A 20,479-nucleotide genomic window follows, 5' to 3' on the forward strand; every position below is an offset into this window, starting at 1 on the left:
GAAGTTGCCAGATTTCCCATATTCTAGTGCATCCTAATTCACACTCAGGCATAATGAAGAAGCACAATTCATTCATGATTTATTTATTTTTTTACTTTTGAAGTTTATTTAAAACATGTTTGATTCATGCATTTCCAAGATAAACATTGACTGCATAACAAGAAGCTGTTGCCTGCACAATTATTAGCTATTTCGTTATGTATTTCTTTTTTCAAATACTGTATTTCTATGCAGATTTCTACAGAAAAGCCTGCTTAAGCTCAGATTAGTGAAGTATACCATAGCTATTATTTTGTGCTCAGGAGTTGTGTGTATGTGTGTGTGCAATCCATCCACTCATAGTTTAACAGAGTGCGCAGCGCTCTCCTTCGCTGGTAGTGGTACTCCGTTTGTCGGGATCCATTTGAAAAGTACAGGAAACCTAAAAGGGGATGCATCATTGGTATCTCCAAACAGGAAATAATTCTATTCAATTCATAGTACCAATTCATGACAGAAGTTATATCATTGCACTTTTGTTGCACACTGCTACCTACCTTTGTTCTCAAAGGCAGCATCCACTCTGTTGCCAATCCCTCTGAGCTCTGTGTGAATCAATTTTGGGTACCCAGCATCCATTCTGCCACTCCTGTCATTGTAGCTATATGAGTAATATGGAGAGGTGTTCATCAACATCTGGTGTCTATATATATCTGGTTTCAGCCTAGATGTTTACAGCCAGCCATTACTCACCTCCAGTATTGGTTCCCCGCGAAGAGGAGGGTTCTGCTTGTGAATGACACATGGACAGCAGCATCTACCTTGGTGACAGATGTGGGGAAGCCAAAATCTCTGAGAGGTTTGGGATAACCAGGTAGGACAGTGTTTCCTCTGATCCTCCAGTAACGATTCCCTGTGACGTGAAAAGGTAGAGTTATGTTCCTAATTGGTTACCGCATTTATTTAATGTTTTTTGTCATTTTTAAATAACAAAAAAGGCCTTTTGTGGATTTTTGACTGAGCTTATTTTGTACCTTCAAAGAAAATGACAGTACTGCTTTTTCCATACTCATAGGCAGCATCAACTTTGCTGATTCCAGGCCAGACAGACTGAATTTTCATCATAATGATGCCGTCCCAGGAGCTGCTCCTCTTCCAGAAATGCCTGTCAAAAAACAAAACACAAACTTCAATGATAAACTGGCACTGACAGAAAAAAAATCTTACTGAAAGCATTTAACTTTCAAAATAACTATTAGCTAGCTCTTGATTGTTGCCTCTCCTGTGCACCTGTTGTAACTTTCATTTGCACCAAAACAAGAGACACTGATTCACAATCGCTCATGCTTACTAGCTGGACAGACTGATATCCCTAAAGTTTAACTAACATGATGTTATACTGTGATGAGAAAGTGTTTTTTTTAGCAGTGTACAGTGTAAGAAGAAGCTGACGTTACTGGGTGTTGCTATATGTGGTAATATTGTCAACTAGTTTAAAGCTCAAACAAACTCGGCATGAGAAGTAAAGGAGGTTTGGAATGTCAAAAGTGACTGAGTAAACTGTCACGTACACTCATTAGGCAGACAGGATAGAAAACACTCTATGGACTGCAAAGAAAAGAAGACATCCCCCGTTCAGTTGTCACTTTTTTTTGGAAAAGCTATTTAATGGAAGTAGCATGTTTTTGTGAAACTTAAACGACTAAATCAAAAATATGTGTATAAATGTCTCACCCATCTTTGAAGAAGTAAAGATTGCTCTGAATGGAGGTTGCAGCATCAAAAATCAGGTCCCTGCTGCACCTGTCTGGAGGAGGTTTAGATGTGGGTTCAGGATCTGGCTCAGGTCTAGGTTGTGGTTTTGGCACAGGTTTTATGGTAGGCTGTGGATTTGGGTCAGGTTTAGTTGTCGGTTGACCTAATGTTGCTCTGACTCCTTTGAGAGAAAAAGACAAAGAAAGGGTAAAGCTCTTTAATTAAGGATATTCTGTCAGTGCCTTCATGAAAAATGCTCTCTTTCTGAAATGTTATACCCCATAAGTTGCAATGAATTGGTAGAGCTCTCACCGTAGATGGCCTGAACTCCTTGCCTGTCATCATTTGGTAGCTCGTACCCCACTGTGTTCACATACTGGTAGGTGGGATACATCAGGGCTGTCGGAACCTGAGAGTGGGCCAATCCTAGTGCATGGCCCAACTCATGGGCTGCCACCAAGAACAGGTTGGTTCCTGCAGATACACACTGATAAAATGACTGTGGCCCCGTAATCAGCTGTAACATTATATCAACTCAATAACAATGTTTCTTTAATGTCAGCACCTGCTGAGGTTAGAGTCCAGTTTTCGTCTTCGTCAAAATGGGTGTCACCTCCGGTTCCTTCTCCGGGGGAGAATGCATGGGCCAAGACCCCACCCTTCCCATCGAATGGAGCAAAATCTCCATGGTCTGGTTTTGAGAGGAGAACAATAAAGTTAACACTAGATCAAACATTTTCTCAAAGCCACTAAAGGCACTGCATTACCTCGAGCCTTGAATGTGATCATAATGTCAGCGGTGCCGCTGTAGATCTGCTTGAAATCCAGAGGAATGACGTCACTGTAGAGTTTCAGAGCTTTGGCCATGATCGCATCCACATCACTTTGACTCAAGTCTGGTGTGTATTCGGTTATCCTATGGCAATGGCGAGAGTGAAAATGGTTTATAAAGTCTCTCAACAGGAGCTCATTGTGCTTTATGTTTGGATGAACTGCTTGCAGAGACTTGTTGGTCTTTGTTCTGATATGGAGGTCTTGTGTAGTACCTGTATGTGATTACAGACTTGTCCCACTTTGGTCGACCGTCAAAGTGGCCATATCTGGTCACATCTGTGAAACCACAGCGGGGACGAGCCATCACGTCCTGGGTGTTGGAGTCCAACTGCCCTGTCACCTCCAGGCCAAAGAAACCCTGCATTTTTCTGAGAGTGTCTTCAAAGGAGTCTAGAGAGCTGCGCCAGACACTGCCTGGGGCACTGACACCCACATCAGAGAAAAACTGAGACAGATAGTCCTGGATAAAGAAAACAGGCGAGAACAATTCTAATAAACTCTATACATGTGTAATTTGACTGATTAGTAATTTTGAAATTTAAATGCAGAAGTTTGAGAACAGATAAATAGAGAAGATTAAAGAATAAAGAAGGTTTTAAAATTGTCATTTTTTGTTATAATCCTCAAGATTTCCATTAAATCAAATAAAATTTTTGTAATTAAGTCGTTTTCATTATTAGCTACACCATTCCTACACTGGACTGGAGAACAGAACACTGCATGAATGTTATCTAACATTACTGTTTGCCAATTTATCTGATTAATATCAGCCACACAGTTTATTGTTCACTCTCCCACAAAATGACTACAGAGGTAGGCATTGGTAGGAAATTAATATTTCTATTATCAGGAAGAACATTTTTCCTTTTCATATCACAACATTTAAAAAGGGTGGAACTTTTAATATATAAATTAACACCAAAATTGTGCAATATTTGAACTTTAAGAACACCTCATGTTTACCTGGGCCTTAGACTGCTCTTCTTGGCTGGGTGAAGTAGTGGGCACAGCTCCACAGTGTGCAAGAATCACAACTATCATCCCAGTTTTAACAGCCAGTGCACCTTCCATGATTCCTTTTTTCTACTGCAGAGAAGAAGGAATAACTCCGGGTAGCCTAGTTATTCTTCCTGTCAGGCTCTGCTGATATGTAGAGTTGTAATGCACTAGTTGGGTATTTCCTGAAACTGTCCATTTCAATGTTTTGGTTGCTAGATAAAGAGCAGAGAATGATGCATGATGGGGCAACAAAACATTCCTGCAAGTGTCTGAACAGGTCCATTTAGAAAAACAGGAGATATATAATAGTTGTAGTGATGAGAGAGAAAGTCGGGGGGTGGAAGAGTAAGATGTGGTAAATGGTTGGAATAGCTTGGGCCTGCATGAACATGATGTGGATCAGAACATGAACTGTAGGAACATATTGTTTTGTTTCAGAAAAGTGTTTACACAGGCCCTTTGAGTTGTTGGTGATTTAACAGTATTGTTTCTCACTGTTACGTATTGCGATTCTTTCCGTTTGCTTTAACTTGTTAAATTACATGAGGAACATACTTAATGCAAATTCGGGGAGCAAAGCTTTTTGTGCTGGAACCGTTTTTATAATATGTGGGGCAAATATCAGACAGCAGCACTGATAATTATCTGGACACACTTAGGCCCTCTATAAGCTCACATTCTTCTAAATGGTTGAATTTGTCACTATAACCAAATGGCAACAGACATAGACACCAACAGCATCTCACAGGCTCAGAACCGCGCTCTGATTATCAGCTTTCATTGTGTTGCTTCTCAAAAGTGAGTGTATTTCTACAGCCTCCTTAATGTCCACTTGGTATGTGATATAATGAATCAGTGGATGTAGCGAGCAAAGAACACAAGAGAGGGAGCCATGTGAGCACAAAATGAAGCTAATACTGGTTGCAAACCCGGGCTGCCTGGCTGACATACCATACTCTTCAATTTGCGTTCTTGTTGTTGCTTCAGTCTGTGGCATCTCTTCCTTTTCATCTTTTCTGCTGTTACATAAATGATGGCAATGTCACAAAATGAAATTTTACATTTGCAAGCAATTCTCACAGTAACTAAGAAATGAAGTGTCATTTGGCTGAGAGGGTTGTTGTTGTTTGTTTGTCTGTTCTTTAGCTTACTTTTTTTTTCAAATGTAGTTGTATATTGGTTTCACAATATTCTCCTGAGCCCTGTGGTACAGTTCTGATAATATATGTGGACAAACTTTACACTGTCTTTTAATTCAGAATCCTAACTATACAGTGTATTAATAAGTAAAATCAAAACATATCACAAAAGGCAAATTAATCTGCACCAGAAGTGACAGATAAAGAATTATCTTTCTCCAAAGTGTCAGTAATCAGCTGGAACACTTGTGCATCTGAAGGAAAACAGAAAAAAAAGGACACAATAAGATTCACTGAAAATAACGTAGGATTTAATTTTTTACCATTCCTTAAACAAACTTTATTTCAGTTGTCTGTACAGACAACCCGTTCTCACTCCCAAGTCGTCATATATGGATGTATGGTCAAGACACCTTGGCATCAATTTGTAACGCACTTGGGAGCCCCTTAGCATCATTTTTTAACGCTGTAGGATATTTAACAGAAAGGTATGAGCAAGTAGGTGGTTGGGGTCGACCGGTGGGCCTGAAACCAGACTTTCAGCCAGGAGACTGGTGTTCGTAACCCGCGTGAAACAAAAATTTAAAATTGAAGTTACAAAAGTGACGTAATTTATGCAAGTTACTCTGTTAACATTACTTGACTTCCGTAAGTCAAGTAATGTAAGTAATGTTATTTTAAGTCAAACCTAGTAGGTTAGTTTTTGGTGCCTAAACCTAACCAAATTTCACAACATTAACAACATGCTGTTTCACAAATGTAACTAAAAGTCTAACTGGACGTTGCATATTATTATTGCTAAGTTGACCAGACGTTGCATAGTTGATGCCGCTAACTTGAGTGCGGAGCCCTACACGTTGAAAAACGTTGCTAAAGGAGTACCCATGGCGTTAAAAAGCTTGACCAAGAGTCCATATGTGACAAGTTGGGAGTGTGAATGTTTGGTACTGACATATGCTCTATATAATTGCTAGCGCAAACTGCCAAATGCAATAGCACGTGCATAGGTTAACCTAGTTAGAAATCCCTGAGTTGTCACCTATGAGCGCAGGATGAAGAACTGGGCGATGCATGATGAGGGGGGCGAGTGGAATAGCAGATGGGCTGGTGGAACCAGTCCAGATTAAGTGACAACTGAACGGGAGATGTCTTCTTTTCTTTGCAGTCCATGGAGTGTTTTCTATCCTGTCTGCCTAATGAGTGTACGTGACAGTTTACTCAGTCACTTTTGTCATTCCAAACCTCCTTTACTTCTCATGCCGAGTTTGTTTGAGCTTTAAACTAGCTGACAATATTACCACATATAGCAACACCCATTAACGTCAGCTTCTTCTTACACTGTACACTGCTAAAAAAAACACTTTCTCATCACAGTATAACATCATCAGTTAGTTACACTTGTGAATCAGTGTCTCTTGTTTTGGTGCAAATGAAAGTTACAACAGGTGCACAGGAGAGGCAACAATCAAGACAACCCCCCCAAAAGGGAATGGTTTTGCAGGTGGTGGTCATGGATTTTGCTCTCTCCTTTTCCTTCCTTCCTGACTGACTGTTCCCTAGTTTTGCGTTTTGGTAGTGTCCTTGTCACTACTGATAGCGTGAGGCAGCACCATTCAGGCTGCACAGGTAGTCCAGCTCCTCCAGGATGGCACATCCATAAATCCCGTCGCAAGAAGGTCTGCTGCGTCTCCCAGCACAGTCTCTAAAGCATGAAGGAGATATCAGGAGACGGGCTGTTACACGAGGAGAGCTGGACAGGGCTGTAAGAAGGGCATCAAACCAGTAGCAGGACCAGTATCTGCTCCTTTGTACGAAAGAAAGGAGCAGAGGAGCACTGTCAAAATGACCTCCAGTGGGCTACTGGTGTGCATGTTTCTGAACAAACATGAGGGTGGCATGAGGACCCATCCTTTAGTGATATCTGTGCCCACCACCAAGCACTTTGATTGGCATTCGCCAGAGAACACCTGGAATTGGCAGGTCCGCCATTGATGACCTGTTCTCTTCAAAGATGAGAGCAGGGTCACACTGAGCACATGTGACAGACGTGAAGGAGTCTGGAGACGTTTTGGTGAACGTTATGCTGCCTGCAACATCATCCAGCATGACCGGTTTGACAGTGGTCAGTGATGGTGTGGTCTTGATGCCATTGACCAACCCTCATGTTCCTTACACCTGAATCCAATTGAGAATAAATTGAGGATGTTATGTATCGGTGCATCAGATGCATAGACTGTAGATGCCACCAAGTAGCACCACAGACTGTCCAGGAGCTCACTGATGCCTCAGACATTGATAGGAGTGCATACTGGCACATGAATCCAGCCCTCAATTGGTTGGTGATTTTGGTTTCCGTTGACTGTTTACAATGTACAGTAAAGATTCTGAATTTTAAACTATTTTGTTCATTGAGATCTGATGTGTGATTTAAGTGTTCCCTTAATTCTTTTAAACAGTTGTACTCAAATTCATCCTCAGCAATGCACAAATGCTAAATATTGATAGTTTCTGTATATCAATTTGCATATGTCATATGTAGTTAAGGGAACTAAAAACTGCATCTCATTTTACAATCCTTTGTAATGTGACAAAAAAATTTACCTGTGACGTCACTCTACGCAGTCGCCTTGCATCCCGCCCCTCGACCTTTCAGAATGGCTGACAAGTTGGTAACAACCAATGCAATTAACAAAATGTCAAGATGGACAACTTGATGGCCTCTGGGTTATTTTGTGAGTTAACCACAATTTGTAGCACAATGACTAATATTTCTTTATCCGCCGTAAACAATAAACAGTAAACAGTAAATAACAGGAAACAATAAACACTTAAACTTTAAAAAAGGTTGTTACAGAAAATTACAGGAATTTTTTTTCTTACCTGATCACGCCTACTTTATTGCAGGATATGAGTTCACCCTATTAGACTAGGTGACCAACCAGATCCTGTAGTACTATTCCTCTGTGTCCATGTTCCAGTCTTTTGTTGTATTTTGACATCCCACAACTCAAATTCACACCAAATAAGATTTTGACATGGCTTCAGCACCTCTATTCACCTTCTGTCTGAGCATGCCATTTTAGAAAAGGGGCACACTTTGGGAAACCTGATTACTGTACAAAATCACAACTTTATAACTTTATTCACTGGTTGTGGTGAAAGTGGATCATACTTTATAGAGAAAATATGTTCTGTATTTCCCTCTAATGTCCTCCTCCAACTTTCCGTGATTTGCTGATGGACATTGCTTTATTTGTTGTTAGCTGTCAGCTAGCCCCTAGCTAATTAGCTGAGTTAGCCCTGCAGCTAGCCATCCTATTAAAAAGAAATTAAATAAAGAAATGCTCAATAAAGAAATAAACATCCTATTAAATGTACCAAAAATACATTAAAAAAAAGTAGGTATAAATTATATTATACAATGAGACTTAAGTTGATCTCTTTTGAGTTGCTTCTTTATTTATTCACCTTTGTATTAATTACAGGTCTTGGTAAAGATGTGGTTGATCGTGGTCCACTGCTCTTTAATCAAAAAAACCTCTTCGTTTTACAATGACTGTATTTCTGTAATAGGTTATGGAGGGCCATGTTTGCCGAAAGCGAAAATTAATACAGAAATTTAAAAAATGCTCAATAAAGCAATAACATCCTGGCTGCTCTACCTCAACTCTCTGAGGTTGTTGATGAACAGAAGACAAGTGTTACTTCTTGTTTCTAAAGTGACCAGATTTTTGGTTTGGTGGTCAGTATGTGATTAAAAAATATCTTATTACATATGAAATTAAAAAGGTGAACAATTTCGGTTTTATAATGTGTCAAATATAACATCTGAATGAAATCAACTCATTTTGAGGCAGAAACTACCTTTCAGTCAATAGAGGCTGCAGTCACTTTCTGGCAAGTTGAATACCGCAATTTATTTGTTGTTTTGGCTATTTAAAGGTATTTTAAGAGGTAAAAAGTCCTAGGCCTATAATCGGTCAAACATAACCCTCACGAATGAAAACAAGTAATTTTGAGGCAGAATCTACCTTTCAGTCAATAAGTAGCAGCTGCAATAACTTTGAGGCAAGTGAAATACTGCATGTTATGGGTTATATTGGCCATTTAAAGGTATTTCAACAGATAAAAAGGACTGGATTGGTACAGCCTGTTTTCCAAATATAAACAAGAATATTAGACATAGGCCTACCAAACACATAATGCATCAACAACAACAGCCTTCTATTATTGCCTATTATCACGTTTAGAAATGTCACGCCTGATTACTGCAGGCGTTATATTATAAACTGCAAACACTATCCACAATTGTGATTATTACGTTAAAAGAAACAGTAAAGTATCACAAAGACATACGCAAAGTTTTCAGGCCAGAATAACGTCAGAGAGTGGCACCCCAGAACCAGAGCCGTGCGAGTGGTCAACGACACTGCGCTCAGCAGCCTCCCAGTAAACACGGCATGAACGGGACCGAACAACAGATCAACAGGGAATATAGTCCCGAGGTGATTTACAGATGTTGTTAGCTGTCCTTTATTAGCTGAGTCAGCCCCGGGGTGCAAAGAGTCAAACCCGGAAAGAACCACCGTCGTCAAAATTGGCCTCTGTCGGTTTCGGAGGCTGTGTTAGGTCCCGGGCCGGCCGCAGTGTTTATTCATTGAGAGCTCAATAAGTCGGCAAAGTCTACATGACAGGGTGGGGGGCGTAATGCACATTCAGCGCTATTGGCTACTGTAAACGCCAATCAATATCTGCAACAAGTCCCTCCCTGTCTTTGTGTTTTTAAATATGCTGAAGCAAACAGATCTTTAAAATGTTATAAGAACAAAATGAATCAGTTCTTTGCGGTTTAAATGATTCATTAGGCTATATAATAAAGTAGTGTTATTTTTCTCTTTTAAACCAGTAACAAAATAGTCTTAAAAACCAACAGGAAAATTAATCGTGATCCTGCCTGAAATAAATCGTGATATTTGGGATTTGGCTATTAAATTAGGTTTTTACGGTATCTCTTTTAAATTGCTAATCCCAGTCCAATCCCAGCTGTCACTGGGCAAAAGGCAGGGTACACCCTGGACAGGCCTCCAATCCATCGTAGGGCGACACAGACAAATAACCAGTCAAACTCCACACAGATAGGATGGGGCAACTGAGGTTTGAACTCATGACCTTCTTGCTGGGAGGCCACAGCGCTATCCACCAGACCACCATGCCACCCCATGTATATGTATATATTGTCCTTATGTATATGTCTTAATATTTTTCCCCAAAGGTATTCATTTCTGTCTCCCCTTTTTACATTTCTGCCTCATTATGCAAATGAGCGGGGCTGTGTCTCAAGGGGTAAACTTCTCACCTATTGATTGAACAGTCATAAGGCATAGGTCAACTCTACATGCATACACATCAACAAACCTTGCTCCCCACAATGCAGAGATGGGTTCTTTCAGTGAGGTGATCTCAGTGAGGCGTTTAGCAACTCTATTTAAAGACACCAGCCATGTCTTCCTTCTTTTTCGCGTGGATGTTTTGACTGACAGTGTTTTTAAATGTAAATGCTCCGTACTTGTATAGCGCCTTTCTAGTCTTTTCGACCACTCAAAGCGCTTTTACACTACATCTGCATTCACCAGTCACACACATTCATACACTGAGCCTAAGTGCTCAAACGGAAACTAACATTCACACTCACTCATACACTGGCGGAATAGCCGTCAGTATCTTGCCCCCAGGGGCCGCCCCAAAGCATTTTAGTTAGCATGGACACAGAACTACAGCTAAATTTGGAGTGCACATGTATTCTAGCCTTTAGGGTAAATGCAGTGAAATGAGCAGGTTGTTGCTCTCTCTACTATCAGCTGCTCTGTTTTAAACAAAGGCTGAAAATTCAACTGTGGTGTGATATAGCAGCAGGGCTCTCAAGTCTCACGCGTTCGCCATGAGACACGTGCATTGCACACCTTGTATTTCTCACGCTGAGAAGTGAGTTAAGAGATAACTTTCTCAAAGTTATCCCGCTATAATCAATTAATGGACGATCATTTTTGTGCTGAGTTGATCTTTATAGCCTACTAAATGCCAGAACCGTTACTCTGCTAAATAATGTAACACAATGTTAACAGCAACTTACAGTTTTGAGAAGATTTTGTAACTGTGACTGTTATAAGACAAAATCAAAAAACAACATGCTAATCAGCTAGCGTTAGCTTATGTCAAGCACTCAGATTTGCAACTACATGCTGCAGGCAGACAGCGGCTGCAATGTAAGGTACTAAATATCTCAACTGAATGTCAAGCTAAGGAAATGATGAGCTAGTTGCCCATGGAATTAGATGCCACACAGAACATAATTACTTCAGAGGTTTTTGTAGCTCCAGGTTTATTTTTGACCACATGTGCAGGTCATTTGACAGAGTGGTATGCTACTGAGTCTTTCACATAACAAGCTCAAATGCTGAATTTTGTAACAGTCTCTAACAGCCAAAAATGTTAGGAGAAAGAAAAGGCAAAATAAAATAAAATACATAAAAATGTATTAAAAACACGGTAGAAATACAGCAGTGGGCTATGACTATCGACAGAAAACATAAAATAAATCATGTTAACAACCATAAACCCACTTACATCTGCATCAGTATATAAAATGTGCAACTATACATGACACTTACACTTCGCCAAGTTCCACCAAACCCACGTGGAACTTCCCGGAGATCGCACTTTCAGCGTCAATTACCTTCAGAGTTACAATTCATGTAAAACCTGCAACTTTTTTTTTAGATGACGAAACACGTAACAGGTGACATACATAACAGACACAACAGTACTTGGTTGTTGGTATTAAAGATGTTTAAAGGCAATTTGTGTATGAGTGTGTGTGTGTATCTTCAAGAGATAGAAAAAGGGGGGTGGTGTGGGGGAAAGTATAGAGATTAAAAGGGGGGGGGGATTAACTAGAAAAAGATAAAGAAAAACAACAGCAAGAAAATTAAAATAGTTTGTTTGAGGGATTTTTTGGCCCACATCAGTCGACCCCAGGCCCTATGGGAGGGAGCTGGCTGCCAAAGGGCATCACCCGCTGGTCGCCCTGCACCTGGAACAACCCCCAGACTCAGTCGGAGTGGATCTGTTCCTGTGCTGAATGTTTATTTATTAGTAAATCTTATTATTTTTATTTATTTAATTTTATTATTGTTGTTATTATTATTATGATTATTATTATTATTATTTTTAAATTCCCGGGTAAGAGCAGGGAGAGTGAGGGTAGGGGTATCGATCAGGGGGCCTTGAGAGGGTAAGGCAGAAATTCAAAAGTAAATAATCAATAAAAACAACAAACAAACAAACATATAAAAATATTAATAATAAGAATAAAAATAAGTAAATAAATACAATTTTAAAAGTTAATAAAAACAAAACAAACAAAAAACAAACACTTAGGCGAAATAAAATAATTTAATAATTAACCAAATAAATAAATAATTATGAGTGTATAAATGCATGAATAAGGGGAAGGTGGGATTACAGGGATATAAATATAAATATAAAAATACAAATAGTAATGCATTTAAGCAATAATTACAATATAAATATATAATATAAAAATATTAATATTGCTAACATTAACAATGATATTAGCATATCATCATTGATTTGCAACTTTTAACACCGTCAACATTATCTCCAAAAAGATATTTTTAAGATACATGGTACTTGATTATTATATAATATATTAAATGCTTCTATTAGTGAATAGTACCAGTAGGGGCTGAGAACGGTGTATTCAGTAGGGTAGAAACGGGACCATTTAGACACTTTTTAGATAAATGTAATTTTAATAGATAAGATTACAGACAGAAACAAGTTTTTGCTGGCTGTGGTCAACAACTCACATGTGCTATTAATGCCAGGTTTTGTACAAATGTGGAATAATTTGACTTAGCATGTAAGTTTTGCATTGTTTCTTCTGTCCCAGCCAGTCAGGATGAAAAAAACACAGGGGTGGGATGGAAAAAACACAGCGGTTTAAACTAAAATGAATTATAATCAAGAATATGATAATAATTATGGTATTCTTGCTTTGATTTTAAATGTTTGACATTGTCCTTCTTAATATGTAATTACAAACATATTTCCTTTATCTTAATAAAAATATATTAAATATCAGTTTTAGAACATATGGCCTTACAATCACTTGGATTTTTATTTTCAGACCTATGTAGATCAGCCTTAAATGTAGATTATTCTTACATTTCTGCCATATTTAGAGATTTACAATTAACTATAATTTATTATATAAAATGATGTCAACCAATCACTTCCCATCTCACACACAGTATGACCACATTATGGGGATGAAAGAAAAAATGGCTGAAGTAGGCTCGTTCTGTGATGAAAAACTTTGACATGGCAAACCTCTGGATGTGTTAAAGTACTAACTAATCTGTCATATGATCATGACAATGACACATGAAACAGCAAACACAACGTGTCATTCAAAGAAATTATGGCTTGAGTGAAAATGGGCTTGTATGGGAAAAGGAGAAAAAGATAGATAATGTTTTTCTCTCCTAGTTTGGGGTTTTTGCGACACACTGGGGACATATATTTAAGTTGAAAAGACAAAGTGGATTTTGTACAATATGGTGCCTTAAAAAGATAAAACAGAAATATGTTTATTTAGTTTGAACTGCATTTAATGATGTTTTTCTTCCATTGTATAAATAAAAATGTAATAATAGTAAAGTTTTATTAATCAAACAGGGTGGCGATGGAACAGTGGATAAGACACATGCCTTTGAGAGACCCAGGTTCACATTCCGCTGTGACACATCCACCAATGTCCCTGAGCAAGACACTGACATGTGTAGCAATTGTAAGTCGTTTTGAATAAAAGTGTCAGCTAAATGAGTAAATGTAATTTAATGTTATACCTTTACACAGGATCTCTGTACAAAAATAAATAAAAATAAATGTAATTTGTAATTTGGCTTAAAACATAAAATAACAGTTGGGTTGTTAATTTACCGGTAATGTCTGTACTTTTACAGAGTTTTGTATTACATTTTAAAAAATACTGTACAAATTTAAAGTTATTTTCTATTTAATTTTTTTTTTTTACAGAGTAGTAACGCACTCTCTCTCCTGCCGGCATGCGCATGGTGTGAGAGGAGATGGAGAAACACTGATTGAGATGACTCTGAGCAGCATGCAGGGGAATACATCCGCCATAATACATAGATTTTGTATATTTCTCACATTCCCCCTGATGATATAACTAACTAGATTTTTGGTTGAGAAAGCATTTTTACTATACACTTTACTATAAGCAAGAACTTCAATAATGGCAAAAACAGTGCACTCACTAGACTGATTGGCAGCAGCAGGTTGTCATTGTGACCTGTGTGATGTAGACTCTTGTTTTTTGTGTTGTTGTTTTTTTGGGGGGGTGGGGGGCAGCCCATAAGACCTGTTATTCTGTTGTTGAGGTTGTTAATTGTTGTTTAGGGTTGATTTATGGGACCTTTCATTGTTTACTTAATATTTGTTCTTGCAACTCCATGACTCTTGATTATGTTAGACCTCTTTTGTAATGAACCTTTCTGGGGGTTGTATCAACATATAACAGACATGTAGACAGTATACAAAAATGTCACATTTTATTAATATATTCTAATACTTTTTGTTTGTTTACAGCTCTAAATGTGAATTAAATGCTGAAAATATAATATTTGGAATAATAGAAATATATGAAATGTACTTTTTCAGTGTACATGTGGCTACATAAACAACTTCCCCTCCTTCACAGCTAGTTAACTGTCCTAGGAGTGAGTACAGCGCAAGAAGTAGCTGTTCCTCAGCACACGGTACAACCTCCTCGTCTCCAGGTTGTACTCAAACATATAGGGTCCACTGTAGATGTAAGCAAAACCTGCCGAACAGAGGCTCAGTGTTAGTGAATGGTTAAACATTTTATGAAATACACTTCGCTGTCTTGCAAGGTTAGATGAGTTGATTGTTTGTTTAATATGAAGCTGGAGCCAGGAGGCGGTTAGCATTAAGGCAGGTCAGCAGGGAAAACAGTTAGTCTGGCTCTGCCAATTTGCCTAATAGCACCTAATTACAAGCTCACTAAATAACAATTTACCATCACTAATTTCCAAGCAACCAGTGGAGCCTCCAGGAAGTCACTGTGCCCGGCCAAGAAATTTAAATTGGCAAAGAAGCACAGGGAAAAGCAACAAGAAATAAAAGAAATACGATAAGCAGAATAAGTAAACAGTGCAGCGCTGTTTTTACCAGTAGTGCAACAAATAATCGATGTAATTGACAAAAATTGATTATTAAAATAGTTGCAACCGGATTTAATAATCGATTAGTTCATGACGTCATTGGGCCGTAGCAATGTTTATTCCCAAGTGATGTGAACAGTAAAGTTAATAAAACAACAAGACATTTTCACAACTTAAAACCTCCCAAGTGTGGAAACTCTGATCAGCTGCTTAGATGATGCAGATGAAATAGTGGTTAGTAATTAAACATACAAGATGTAACGTCATAATAAGTGATCTTTACAGGTGCCGCAATGCAGATCTTGTTACCTTTGGACAGAGTCAGGGTAGCTGCTAGCTGATTTCTTCTGTTTCCAGCCTGTTTTATGCTAAGCTAAGCTAACTGTTTCCTGGCTGTAGCTTAATTGTTTGAGAGGAGAGTTGATCAAGTAACTCTCAGCATTAATCCTCTTGTCAGAAAACTGAATTTCTCATGCTAGTAGTCCTGATTTGGAAACTCAGATCAGCTTTAAAAGCTACTCACCTCTGTACTGGAAAGCTGCAGTCACCTTGTTGGTCAGGTCGGGGAAGGTCTGATCTAATTGCTTAGGGAATCCTGGGTCCATAGTCCTTTTGGCCTCATCATAACTGAAGAAATATACAGCAATTAGATGTATTCAAGAAGGGAAAAGGGAAAAGAATAGCTCAAACTGAAATTAATTGACACACCTGTAGTACCCTCTGTCTACAAAGAACAGAGTCTTGCGAGATTCTGCATCATAGAGCGCTGCATCGATTTTCTTCACGCTTGTGGGCAGACCAACACTGGCAATTGATTTAGGATAGCCACGTACAAGATTATAGCCACTGAAAGCCCACACTCTATGATCTGTATGGAGATTAAACACATTTTTTAGTATATGCATGTAAAGAGAAATAATATCTTGAAAATAGTGTCCGATTATGTGCTTTAAGTAGAGAACAAGTACTTTTAAAGAAAAAGATTCTGTCTGACTGTTGGCTTTCATAAGCAGCGTCGATGTTGATGGGGGCATTGGGCCAGAAGTTTGTGATGAGACTTTGCTGTGGTGTCGCACTCTGGGGGTAGCTACGCCAGAAGAAACTGAGAACACACAACAACAGACGTTAGTTCATAAATCAGCCCTTGTGTGAAGAACACTCTTAATGGACTTTCAGATAAGTGAGTGTTCTACTGTATGTCTACAATACCTGCCCTTGAAGAAGAGCATCTCTCCTCGCAGGGTGGTGACAGCGTCCAAGACCATGGTTGAATCACAGGCATCAGGGGTGGTTGGAGGCTTAGGTCCAGGCTTAACAGGGTCCTTGTCTGGGTTTGGACCTGGAGGTGAAATAAAGTCAGCATCTCATTGCAAGAAAGTTGTGCCAGGCCAAAGTGACCCAAAACCGTTTTATTTTGCTCATATGTGACCCAGATCTGATCCTTTTGGGACAGTGTGAACAGGCCAAGTCACATGGAATCTGATCTTTTCAAATGTGGTCCACTGATGTGACTTTGACGTCACTCTTCAGCAGCTGTTGTCACAGTTCTGCTCTAGACGGAGCCGTGGTGAATGAAAAAGCTCCACAAAAAGCCATACTTAAACAAGTGGCTCTCTTTCTTCTCTACCTTACTACCAGTTCCCCACAAATTCCCTTTCTTACACCTGAAATCCACCGGGCCGCTGTAATCAGTTTAACACATTGCTCGCCTTAACATTACATCTAATTGACTCGAAATGTACATGAAACTGAATGCAGCTTTGTAGACAATATTTTGTCCTTGTAATCCACATTACCATTGCGTGGATAGCTTTGGATATTGCTGGAATTGAGTCCCCCTCCTTAAAGGGTAAATTATTCATTATAACAATTTAATCATGCATTGTATTTAAACAGCACTTTTCATAAACAAGAAGCAATAACAGTAGCCTACGGGTCCAACCAGGCTGGACATGCAGTCTGCCAAAATATGTATCAGCCTCCATAATGCACAGTTGATGGCCTACTATCAAGTATTTAATTTTGTGTATACTTCAGACTTCAAGACTATTAACAGGGGTGAATGTGGAGAAGTTTGTTGTTTCCTAGCAAAAGTTATAGTGGGATACAAAATACAAACTGGGATCCAGAGAATGTCTAATACACCAGAGCTTCTACTGTTCATTAAGCCTTACAAAGAAGTGTTGCATCAAAGAATGTAGTGTAACTTCAGCTAAAGTTAACAGGAATGGTTTCTTTTATAATGTAATTTAAAAAAACTATAACTAAGTTACTGAAAAGATCCTGTTACTGAAACAAATAACTGTAAGTTACTGAAACATACTAAAACATTAAATTATATACTAAACATTATATACTAAACAAGACATTCTGAAAGCTTGAACATTGCGTCTCTTTTGTCCCGGATTGAATGTGCCCCTCTGACAAAACAACTGGCCCAGTCTGGCCCCCTCAAAAAAATTGGTCTAGAACCACCACTGAGAGGGAGAGAGAGAGAGAGAGAGAGAGAGAGAGAGAGAGAGAGAGAGAGAGAGAGAGAGGAGGGGAGGGAGAATTGTGGAGCAGTTGTTGTGAACACTTTGGAAGAAATGTGACCCGTGAGAGAACAATGAAATACGGAGACGTGAAAATTGGGAGGGTGGCAAGTAGGAGCTAACTGGAGCTAACCTCAGCGGCTCCTTGTTTACTTCTGTTCAACAGCGTGCTGCTGCGTGTGACGTTGTGTTATTCTTCACTTTCAGGCCGCGGTCAAACTGACAAAAAAAAATTGATTCTGGGAAGGAAATCGGAATTGAGCATTAAGGCCTGCAGTCTGAACGTAGCCAAAGAAGAGTTTATTGCAAAAGTTTATTTAGGGATTTTGGTGATGTTGTTAGCTTTTCGTGCAAACAGGCATGGATGATCCAGCCAGTTAGTACTGACCATAGAGAGACTGAATGCCGTTGACATCATCCCGGGGCAGAACAAAGGTGTCAGGGTTTCTGTATGAGTACGTTGGGTACATGAGAGCACCAGGATCATCAGAGTGAGACAAGCCCAGGGAGTGGCCAAACTCATGGGCAGCCACCATGAAGAGGACGTAGCCTACAGCAGAAACAGATACACATACAGTTGTTCTGGGTGAAGAGCAATTTTTAAAAAAGAGACACAACACAACGCATAAATTAAAAACTCACCATTGTTTGAGCGGAAAGTGAACGTCTCATCTTCATCAAAATGAGCATCTCCTCCAATGCCAGGTGCTGGAGCGAAGGCATGGGCAAGAGTGCCATCAGGACCATCAAAGGGGTAAAAATCACCATGCTCTGTTAACAAGAACAAATTTATGTTGAGCTTTGCAAACAAAATAGATCTGGAGAACTCAGAACTGGGTTTTCAGATAGCTTGTTGTTACAACTGATTAGCTTTCTAATGTGATTGAAAACTCAGGAAACACATGTAGTTAAGCTAGATGCTTTAAGGGACGTCGCAACCAATAAACTGATCATAGGGAGAGGTTATACTTTGTACTTACGTAGGCGGCCAAAGGAGATCATGATGTCAGCGGTGCCACTGTTGATTCTTGTGAATCTCAGAGGAGTGACTTTGGCCCAAACCTGCAGTGCCTTCTCTATGGAGTCATCGACCTCTGACACTGGCATGTCAGGTGTGTAGTTCTCTATCCTGTAGGACAGAAAAATAGTCAAGAACATTATTTGATAGACTTCCTACAATTACTGTTTCACACACTTTCTCTCTTCAGATCATTCACCTGTAGGTGAGGCTGTTCTTAGTCCACTTGAGGTTTTCTCCAAAAGTGGAGAAACTGGCAATGTTGCCGTCTGGAACGCCACAGCGGGGCTTCTTCATCATCTCTAAGGTTTTAGCATCCAGCGTCCCGGTGATCTGGAGACCAAAGAATCGCTGCATGTCACTCAGCTTCCTGCTCACCGGGCTGATCCCCTGTCTGCCAGATGAACCTGTCTCCTCTGTTAGGTTGAAGAATTTCTTCAGGTAGCTCTGCAAAAGAAGATGAGAATTTAATACCTTGTAGTAATGTAATGGTGTTTAGGATTTGGGGAATAATATTTCCAAAAAGCACTTGGAACATGTCTTAAAGAGGTGGTATTATGCTTGTTGGCTTTTTCCCTCTCCTTTATTGAAACACGCGTCATAACGCTTGCCAAACGCCCTCAAAAACACCAGTGGAAAGTCACTGAGTGGCTGCAGCACACAGTGACAAGACGTCTGCCTGCTGCCTCTCCTCTCACTTCCAAACACTAGCTACCATCCAGGCAGTCAATGGACATAAAGTCAGTGAACTTAAAGTATGTTGCTAAGCTGGTAAGGGGAACATATACAGCTGAACCGAAGCCGTGTTTACCGGCTTCTCCGAGCTTGAAACATGCGAGGATTTTTTGTATTTTTTTTATCAAACCATGTAAACCTGTTCTGGTACAACCCCTAAATAAAATTATGAACCTGAAAATGAGCATAATATGACCTCTTTAAATGCATGACAAGAAAAAGCAAACACTTACCTCTGCAAAACTTTCATCTTGCACAGCAACTTGTGATACTGGCCCGCAGTAAACTGCTACTGCCAAACTTAGCACGATGCACAGACTGCAAGACCTCATGCTTCCTCGCTGAATGCAACTTGTGTTTCTGTGCTGGAGTCAGTTGTTATATAGGCTGAGGAACAGCTGTGTTGGGGAGTGGGCGTGTTGAGTAACTACCTTCTTGAGTCAGTGATTTTATCCATTTATGGATTAGCCACCAACCCAAAACCTTAAACGACATTTATGAAGAACAATGATGATTTGACACATGACATGTACATACAGAAACAAAAGATCAAATAATCATCTTTGAGGCACTAACTGGATTAAAAAAATAAGTGAAGTGTATACTAAAATGCCAATAATATCATCTGACAAAAGCAACCTTTAAACTCATACAGATGCAAGTAATTTTTAAGGTTTTTTTATCAGTGCTGCTGCATAGTTAAACATACAGTGATTTCTCTGTAACAGAGATTAACTGGAGGCGTTGACCAAGGTACCTTGACTGAATATTTGCCTTTTGTGTTGAACATATTTGCGTATTTCTTCATCACTCGCTAAAAGTTATATTCTCATTTTTTATTTTGATATTCTACTTACATTTTTAAGGGTGTATTTTGTGAATTCAAATGTCCTTACTCACAAACAGCCTTCTGTAAGCCTCAGGCTACTGTGGCTACTGATAAGACGAAGCAAGTGATGTGCCTTGTGAGCAAACACAGACAAGCTTGTCGTGTCCCTCTGAAAGGTTGTGGAGTATTTGTAGATGCCACAGATTGCTTATCATCCTGTCCAACTTTACTCACCAACCACTTCACAACAGCTTAACAGCTATAACAACTGAGTTATGTTTGTGAGTTAATATTAATTATATTGTAATCATCATCTTAGACGTTTTTTCGACGTCATTTTATGATAACATTAAGGTAAATGTATTCTG

At 39.3% G+C, this 20,479-nt stretch overlaps 1 protein-coding gene across 1 annotated transcript; it reads right to left on the reverse strand.

Moving 5' to 3' along the window:
- Positions 1–67: 67 nt before the first annotated feature.
- On the reverse strand, positions 68–19,668 carry LOC119896165. Its single transcript, XM_038709656.1, has 19 exons — positions 19,516–19,668; positions 18,747–18,994; positions 18,510–18,658; positions 18,172–18,300; positions 17,918–18,079; positions 16,205–16,334; positions 15,964–16,097; positions 15,704–15,863; positions 15,519–15,622; positions 14,531–14,634; positions 2,781–3,028; positions 2,502–2,650; positions 2,300–2,425; positions 2,047–2,208; positions 1,714–1,915; positions 1,014–1,144; positions 733–892; positions 537–640; positions 68–421 (listed from the first exon to the last, which is right to left on the reverse strand). Exons 1-19 carry the CDS (start codon positions 19,612–19,614, stop codon positions 288–290), a joined length of 2,835 nt encoding a protein of 944 aa, XP_038565584.1. The 5' UTR covers positions 19,615–19,668; the 3' UTR covers positions 68–287.
- Between the last annotated feature and the right edge of the window lie 811 nt (positions 19,669–20,479).

The sequence above is a fragment of the Micropterus salmoides genome, unplaced genomic scaffold (genome assembly GCF_014851395.1).
Source record: "Micropterus salmoides isolate LMB-PRFRI ecotype aquatic unplaced genomic scaffold, ASM1485139v1 Ms_hic_scaffold_9, whole genome shotgun sequence".
Classification (NCBI taxonomy): domain Eukaryota; kingdom Metazoa; phylum Chordata; class Actinopteri; order Centrarchiformes; family Centrarchidae; genus Micropterus; species Micropterus salmoides.